Here is a 9,640-nt window from a genome sequence, read left to right on the forward strand (position 1 = left end):
TTTTAATTTCTAAAACTAGACTGTTAAATGTTTAAAAGCAGTAAATTTATGTGTACTAAATTACAAATAAAAAAATATTTAAATATAATTGATATGAATTAATGTAAATTTAAAAAATTGGATCGTATACACTTTCTTTAACAGCGATTGATTTATTTATTAGAATTTATTTGAGATACTTTGACATGTTTTTTTGGGCGCGGCTGTATTTGGCTGAAACACGCGACCGAAAAATTGTTATAACCACACTGTGAAAACCCCGCTTTCCACCACGTATCGAAACTTTTCGTCGTTATGCACGCTCAATGTCACCGCGGCAATAAATTGTGCCTTGAGTGCACCGCAAAGGTACAACGCGAGCAGTGTAACTCACGCGCCATTTCTCCGCGACGATTCGACCGGCGACATACCACGTAGTCGGATCTAGTTCATGAATAGTTTTATATTTGCTATGAATAAATTCATGAAGGGGGACTGCACGCACGCGTTTGTAACCGGGAAGCGCCGAGAAATCAAAATCTCATCGGTTTTATTATTTTGATTGATATATATGTATATGTACACATAAATTGGGTTTTTACTTTGAAGATTTTATTGTGATAGTATAATGTGTACTGCGACTAATACACACCAAAGATATAGGCTGGTATCACAATAGTCAATTTTTATTTTGAAAATCATCTTAAGATGTCACATAAACCAATCATTGAGTTATATTAGCATCTTAAAACGGTCTTGAAATAAAAACTGATTAGGAATATCGGTTATGATTCTATAATATAGATCTTTAATTACAACAAAAATTAAATAATTCTCGAGCAGAACGAAATTTTGACGTATAATAAGCTAAAAATTTATTAAACACGTAAACATATATCTAGTTTTATTTTAATAAACTGAAAATAGTTAGATTATCTAATAATTAATGCAAACCTAATTTATTTCTAATAATTAAATGTTTTAAAACATTTTTTGTAGCAAATAGACAATTTTACTAAAATAAATATTCAATAGTCACAAATGTAAATAGTATATTTATATCTGTAAATTATTTTTTGTATTTACATGTGTTCAACATAATCACATAACAAACACAGATAAATAAATTGCAAACTTTGAAGAAAAAACTAAACGTGATTTTATTTTAGGAACGTATGCATAGCTAGGGATGATATCGTTATATTTTTATCACTAAATCATTATAATATTATGTCATAAAAATGTCAAAAAGAATCTATAATATAGATAAAAATGGTAATTTTAAAATGGTATATTTATATACTATAGATAATATTTTATGTGTAACAGTGGAAAGCTACGGTCACACCATCGATCGTTTCGTGTGTACGGTTTCTCGCATCATTTGTCTTCATTATTTGCGTCCACCCACCGTTTTATTTTATCGTAAAGTCTCTGGGAAAAATCGTGGCAACATTCATGAAAATTACTCCATTACATAATAGACAAGACAATTCAGATACTGTCCTGTTTACCTTCTTTGCAATAAAATTTAATCTTTCTAGAATAGTTTTGGTAGCACATGTACATCAAAAAATTTTGAAATTATATAATATTTATTAATGCTCTTCCAAATTTTTAATTAAATTAATCATTAATCAATTAAATGATTAATTAAATTGATTATTTACACAAAGTTGTAGTTTAACTGAAATTGAAAGACGTTATAAATAAATAATTTAATAAATAGATGCAAAGTTTGTTTCTTTTTATTTATTTATACAAAATAATATATTGTTATAAAATTGTAAATATACAATTTCATTTTCTTCTTTTTCTCTTTATGAATAAAATATTAAAAATATAATACATAAATTTCCATACACGTAATAAATAAATATAATAAATTCTGTGTTTGTAGGTATGACGCTGAAAAAATGCTGATATAATTTGTACTTCGTAAATCCACTAAAAGAATTATCGAATATAATACAGTTTTTTATCTTATATATAACTATTTAGCTTTATGTGTGACATTATTATGCTTATGCGGCGAAATAAAATATGTAAAGTACGGAAAAAATTATAATATAAAACTGCGAAACCGACGTGGATGAAGTTTTGAAATGGCAGAAAAAAATTACTCTTAATTATGGGATGGAAAAAATTTTGTCTGACTTTCTCGAATTGAGTTTAAGATTAATTATGAGATAAGTCAGTACAAACGTTGAACTTGCATTTTATATTAAAGATTTAAGAATTAGAACAAGCAAAAAGTCGATAAAAAGAAGAACTTGTAGATTGCAAAACACTCATAACTCAATTATTGTGAGTACGTAGATTTTGAAAGAGCAAATAACTAAAAGGGCGAATCCTTTGTTATTGATTTCTTTTCGCTCGAAGTTGACTTACCTTAAAAGCCCGCTAAAAGCACCGTAATATATCTCGTTCAGATTAGGTAAAAGAAATTTATATAGACAGCTTATTTTTTTAAAAGTACTATATTTATAATCCGTCTCACATGTGTATCTTCTTAATTGTATTGTAGAGAGTTTATATACAAATGTGTATACTCTGTACATTCAGTTCTATACGTCAAACGTTGACACGTAATCTGTACATAAATTTCGGGTACTCGATTAGGTCTTGATTTGCAAAACTGTACTTGTGAACATAGTTCCATGGTAATAAAACGTGATTTTTACACGCTGTTGATCGATTTAATTTAATTGACTTATTTAATTAGCGATCTGGTCGTGGGTACAGAAATCTGCGCGCGCACGGTCAAATAAATCAAATATCGAAACGGTACGAAGAGACATTTGAAGATAAATCACATTGATTAATGTGTATGGATATTGTTGTAACAATGTTCCGTCGATTATATACGATTATACATATACATATACAAGTCACATGTTTTCTCATTATGACAGGAAAAAATTTGATCTTTCCTTCTTTCCGTCTCAAAAAAATTTAATTTGGATCAGATTCTGTCGTAATACACACAAGTAATATATATACAATTATTTTTATTTTTTACTTTCTCTGTTAATAGTAACAATATTGGCAACAATAACAATATATATCATTTTTTAAATAAAAAAAATATAAATTTTTATCAACAGAAATATGTTTTTTAAAACTAAACATTAAAAAATTAACTATTCAATGAAAGTTCAAAAAAATTAAGCTGATAATTTTAAACCGATTTTTAAAAATTATATAACAGTATTTAAATATAAGTAATGGGATCATTTTATAAATAAATAAGCACAATAATAGACATATCGGATGAATAAGCAATGAGGGTAGTAGAAAGTAGGGAATATTACAATCGATCCATATTAAATAAAGTAGTAATACAAGTCGTATTTCTACAAATTTAAAGATGTGTCAAGTGTATAATCTTTTTACAAAAAGTGACTGGAATTGGAAATTTATACTTTGTATAAAAAAAAATGAATGCTACATACGTTCCTTGAAAAAATGATATATATGAAACAGTTCAATAAAGTCAGTATTTATGTTTAATATATTATAATTTTATAATTTAAATAAAATTTTTTCATTTTATCTTAATTATTTTTTGGAGACATATCTATTTCTTATTGAAATAAAAATTTTAGATCCAGGTTCTAAATCGCTGTCAAACTTTTACTTTCAAACACAATATAGATGCGAATCCGTTTTCTTCATAATATATTTTCATAATTTTTTTTATTTTACTAACAAAAAAATACATGTAATACATCCTTGAAGAGAAGTAAGGAGGAGCTTTGAAAAAATATTGAATGTAAAATTTACTTATTTTGTCATAAAAAAATTATATTAAAATGTCATATCAAAATAAATCATGCTTTATATATTATAAGTAATAACTTATTATTATTCATTTACACCTATTTAGTTCAACAGCTAAATTGTAAATTCTTAACAGAGAAACGACATATATAACGTTGTTTTTAACATTTACAAGGAATTAACCATATACAGGAATTAATAGCAGATAGTCCAGCTGAAGAGCTACTAAAGGATTTAATGGTTTGCACATAGAGCTTATAAAGGGCATAGCGGTATAACTGTGCAACGGTCGTATGCATACTCGGTTATCACGCTTGGGTGGTTATCAGAGCACGTGTGATTTCAGACGTCCCCGACAGCATTCGTAAAATAGACGCAAGGCCGCCGTGTTTGTCCGATATTCAACTCATGCCCTGGGATTCTGATGAAAATAAATAGGTATGTATCGCGTTTGTGAACAGCTGCGCGTGTCTGCCGATTGGAGGTATAATTTAACATGATCGGGTGTGTATGTGCGCATGCATGCAGTAAATCAGTAAAATATATAAATGTATTAAATATGTATATATGTGTGTATTACGAACTATAAATGCATTTCTTGAATTACCTGTGACCCGAGCGCGCGCAGACTCGCACGTTTCCGTAGAAATCACCACATGTAAAAATAGTTTGCCTAATATTATCGCCGTGTGTGCGTCTACACGTCATCGTGATCTTCTTTCGACGATGCCGATCGATGCTAGTCGCATTTCGCGGAATATTGTTAAACGATATCGAAAGGAGTAATACTCGAATTTACAATTCTACCTATCGTCGCATTTCAGTCGGCACATTTAGGATTTAAATGCGGAACGTGAACACATGTCTAAAATCGTTAGAACATCGCGTTTTACTTTTCACGTTAATCCTCTGGTTTGATCCAATGAATTCGAAGGAAGAATTATCGGAAAGCGGTTTTCCGGCACCCTACATGCAACGTTACTAAAGAAGAAGTATCGTTTTGCGAAGCATATCCACAGTCAGACTACGTGACGAGAATACATTGGGATATCGAAGAAACACGATGTTCTATAAATCCAGTGGCTTTTATCAAGCGTTCACTTAAATTTCTTCCTCAAGCCCGCACCGATAATTTAAGGTACCTAGTTGATCGAAATAATTAGTAGTTTCTGACGCACGAGAGAAACCACACGAACTTCTTTATTTGTGGCTTTCTTTGCGACTAAGCGGGAAAGACCCACCAAGCTATGGTTTGTTTTTCTCTTCGATTAACGAGTGATTAATAGCCCTCGATTCCCTCTTCTGTTCCCGGGCGGTCTTACGTGTAAGAACGAATGTAGTTCCGTTCCTGATATGTTACGTTCCATTAAGCCGGCGAGATTTCGTAGAAATCAATAATCAGTATCGATAGAACATTTTCTTATCTTTGCTGCCTTCATTATATAAGTTCAAAAAAATTATTTAAAGACAGATTTTATCATGATAATATCATTCTAGAAAAGTTTTACATTGTAATGAAATAAATAAAAATAATTAATGATCTGGAAAATTTAAAGAGACTTTGGTTCAACTTAATATATATAGAAAGCTTTTTGCTAAGTTATTTTTCCTTCCAGGATTAATTCTGCTGGTACAACTATATTCCGTATTGCAATTTTTAAATATAATATTAACTCAAAGTCATTACATTGCAAGAGAAATTATGAGAAAATATTAAAATAATCTATTAATATAAATATGTAAATATAAATATTATTAAATGTACGTTATGAAGTTTAAAAGCAAAAGATTTAAAGAATCCTTTCATCTTCTCTCGGAATCGACGGCGCGCATTTCTCTTCCCCCCCCCCCCTTTCTCTATGCATATTGCAAATTTTTCAGACAACTCGATTTAATCACACTTAAATACTAGTCCGAAGTCTAAGCTACGGTCCAGGACGTTTTTCATGTTCTTTAATTCTGTCTTACTATTCATTTATCCCACAGATGATGTAAAAGGCAGTAATTGTTTATGGAAAAAAAAATGCATGATTCTCGATTGCTAGGTTTCAATTGCTTCCGTCAGGAATTTATTCACGCGACAAACTGTCGCACTTACCTGGTCCGATCAACTGACGCAACTTTTATTTTTTTTTTACCTTTATCTGCTAGCTCCAACTGTAAGCAAATGCAGTTGTCACTGTCTATTTAGATCGCACTAACGGTAACGTATCGCAGACACGGCTATATACATGATTGATGTACACTCTTCTATCGTTTTAACACGACTAACATCAAACCCGCGCTCGAGGAAATTCTTGTTTTTCTTTGAGAAAAGAACGTGATGACTCGTGAAGTTAAAGCGTGTGTGTGTGTGTGTGTGTATCACTGTGTAGAAAAGCACAAGAGCAATGACGCGAAAATCGATCGTGATTCAAACTATAAAACAAACACTAAAAAGGTATAGAAGCTCCAATCTCTTGGTCCAACGATCTCTTTGTCATGTCGATTGATCTAACAACGCATCGGAGAAAGCCAAGGGACGATCTAGCGCCGTCGAAAGAACTCTGAGTACCGACTGTTCTCCTTAAAGGTCGACCGAATCTTCTCGTAGCTCGATTAGGCCAGGTGCGATACATGGGATCCACGTTGCATCGCTCGAAGGCACTCCAGGCGATCGTCGATCGCCGCTGCGGTAGATGCGTATGCGAGAGACACCCGCAGTGCTGCCAAGAGAGAGATGGAGTCCTGCACCTGAACACAGGTACCCTGAAGCCCTCCGGTGGTAGTAGAATGGGCAAGTCGTGTAGCTTTAAGGCTGCCTTTTCTCGCCACGATCTCGAAATCAGCGAATCGCCCGCCGTTGTCCGATTTATCAAGGTGCGATTTATCAAGCGCGGCGTGGAAACCGAATCGTCGAATAGAGACTCCGCATTAACTTTGATTGAATTGGAACTAGACCCGTTGCAGTCACTGACCGATTTCTCTAATTTCTCTTTAGTTGATTTACAAGCGAGTTCCTCGACAAGTCTCTCTCCAGTAAAATGGATATGAGTCGATATGTCGCCGATTTCGGATTGCTGGCCGATCTTCGACGATTCGCGATCACAGAAGCTGTCATTGACCGTAAGCAATTTCTCGTCCGATTTCTCGCGATCGAACGCGTCGCGACGCATAGATCAGGAGGAGGAGTTTGCCTCTAAGGTGGAACTTATCGAAGTATCGTCGTCGAGAGAACTCTGTGTAGCGACGGTCACCTTGTTCCCGCTATCGCTGCAAGTTGCTGCCGGATGATTTTGACGGGGATGGCGTCTCTTGTAGGGTTCCCAATCCCCAGGACCCCGGCGTCAGTGCGTTGCGATCACGTCTGGAGCGCTTTTCGTACTTTCTATACTGAACGGCCGTCTTTGATCTACCTCAATCACTGCTTCCGCCCGATACCTGGGATCCAGTGTTGGCTGAGGCTGACGTTTAGTAGGTGTATTGCCAGAGGAGTGCTGTGATGTGCTAGACGTCGTATTGCTGGAGCCATGGCCGGAACCATATATGGAACTACCGTATCTCTCGCCGGAACCTAGAGTAGCCTGTCGTATAAACTTGGGCGATTGCCGATAGACACTGCTGGACTCTCTGCTAGGCTTGGGACTTTGAAATTTCTGGTAGGATGGGTAGTCCAACTGTTCCGGATACTGGGCAGCTTGCGGCACGGGAAGTGGATAACTGGACTCGTGTGTGGACCAACCAGGTGGCGCTGGTATAGGATTATGCTTCGGACAAATGCCCATACTGCCGTCTCGTCCGCGGGACGCCGGACTACAGCCGGAACATTGAGAGATATTTTGTTGCTGCGAACTCTGTTGCGGCGATTGCGAGCTCGTTTGCGAGGACTGGACGCTCTGATGAGACTGTTGCGGACTTTGTTGCGACTGTTGACGATGAAGATGAAAATGATGATGATGATGATTGGTCCCGTTCTGAGAACTGGGAGCACGCACACCGAAGGTCGTGAAGCCATACGGTACCATCGCGTCTGGTATTCGTGATTCAAAAAGACTTTCTCGGGTTTGACAGCAGTTATCGCGCATCTCTGGCTCTTCGCTGGACTCCTGTAGACGTTCCTGCGTGGCGTTGCTCACGTTATTACTCTGGTGAATATCGATGATATCGCTAGCATTGTAAGTCATCTCGAGGACGAGGTCTTTGGTATATTCCTGAGGTATCATGGTGGTAAGGGGCATCAATTCTTTGCTGGGCAAGACTTCTAAACTAGGTGACTCGCTGCCATGATCATGCAGATCCGTTGTGGAAACCGAAATTGGACACGGAGTCGATTTCCGACCCAATTCGTCCAAACGATTTTCTCTAGATTGCCTTATATGTTCCTATAATAAAACAAAGAGACGAAACGTGCACAGTAATATAAGCATAAAATTTATTAATCTGTAAATTCATTAATCTGTATAAAGTTCATTAGTAATCAATTTATAATGTAACATTATTTTGTTAGTGCATTTAAGAAACTGCAATTTATAAAAATTGGTTTTGATCATAAGTTTTAACAATCACATAGAGATTATTTTATTGCATAAATAAGTGTATTTGTTTGCGCTGTGAAGATGATAAAAATATGCAAGAATAAATTTTAACTTTGTTGATCTTAAATAATCTAATCCATTGCTGTTTTTATTTCATGAATTCTATGCATATTTTCGTACGGATTGCAGAAATTTGGTGTTCATTTTTTGCAAAAAAACTAATTCAATTATAAATAAGTCTTTTAGAAAAATATATACAATTTTACAAAGATTTAATCTCTTTACAAATGAAAGATTAATGAGTTTATTGTGTCGACACTTTAGTATAGATTTTTTTAAAATAAAATAAATAATTTTTATTTATTGTAATAAAATATATAATTTCTTTATTATTTCATTAGTTTTCATGAATTGCTTTGTGCTCTACGCGATATGCACAAATGTAGGTTGCTAAAAATAAATTAAATTGAAACAAAAAGTATGCTTATTTTTAATTTAAATTTCTCATTAAAATATAATAATAAATTAATAATACATCTTTTTTACAAAGTGAATTTATTAAACACATCTAATTTTTCTTGCCATATATATTCAAAATAATCCTTTAATTTTAAAAAGTACATACATATGTATACATATATGCACATGAATAAACTTCCTCGTTCATGATTTGTTTACACAAATGAAATTTAATAACACACGCTTAATAATGTTTCAATTTAGTACATTATATTAATGTCACGTTATAATAATAAAGAGGAGGAATTTGGACATTTATAGTATTGGCATAATTATTATTAGAGAAAATGCAACTACTACATGCAAATGAAATATCACTCATTTACAATCCAATTAAACAAATACAACAGTATTTAATAGCTTGTAATAAACTAAGTGAATTTATTTGTCACCGAAAAGATTAAGAATGCTTATCTTTAAATATTTAAGAGGAACAAAGACACATTAACGTTTCTTCGTTTGCTTCTGCGGAAGTAAACAAACATTGAGATAAATAAATTTTAAGTAAATTGTAATGATAAAAAATACAGTTGCCAGTTAAAGCAATATCACATCACTAAAGATTTATAAATTTTGCAGGCACACTGAAATATTACGCGATCACGAAAAGAAATGTTTCATCTTGACGTTGTAAAAGAGTATATTATCGTTTTTTAATAAAACTTGTAACTAAGTCAATTGTAATCAACAATTTTATAAATAATATGAGATGTATAGTATTATTATAAGAGGAATATCTGCGGAACAACTCTTATAAACTATCTTCTAAAATATATGTGTGTGTGTGTGTGTGTGTGTGTGTGTGTGTGTGTGTGTGTGTGTGTGTGTGTGTGTGTGTGTGTGTG

The 9,640-nt window shown here is 33.5% G+C and overlaps 1 protein-coding gene across 6 annotated transcripts in view; it reads right to left on the reverse strand.

Moving 5' to 3' along the window:
* Positions 1-7,071: 7,071 nt before the first annotated feature.
* Positions 7,072-9,640, reverse strand: part of LOC108753835 — a 138,674-nt gene continuing 136,105 nt past the window's right edge. For all 6 annotated transcript variants that reach the window (XM_018495761.1, XM_018495759.1, XM_018495758.1 and 3 more), the window contains one exon: positions 7,072-8,123. In XM_018495761.1, coding sequence (XP_018351263.1) covers positions 7,089-8,123 — 1,035 coding nt within the window. In that variant the 3' untranslated portion in view covers positions 7,072-7,088. The remainder of the gene's footprint in view (positions 8,124-9,640) is intronic.

Source organism: Trachymyrmex septentrionalis, unplaced genomic scaffold, assembly GCF_001594115.1.
Source record: "Trachymyrmex septentrionalis isolate Tsep2-gDNA-1 unplaced genomic scaffold, Tsep1.0 scaffold72, whole genome shotgun sequence".
Lineage (NCBI taxonomy): Eukaryota > Metazoa > Arthropoda > Insecta > Hymenoptera > Formicidae > Trachymyrmex > Trachymyrmex septentrionalis.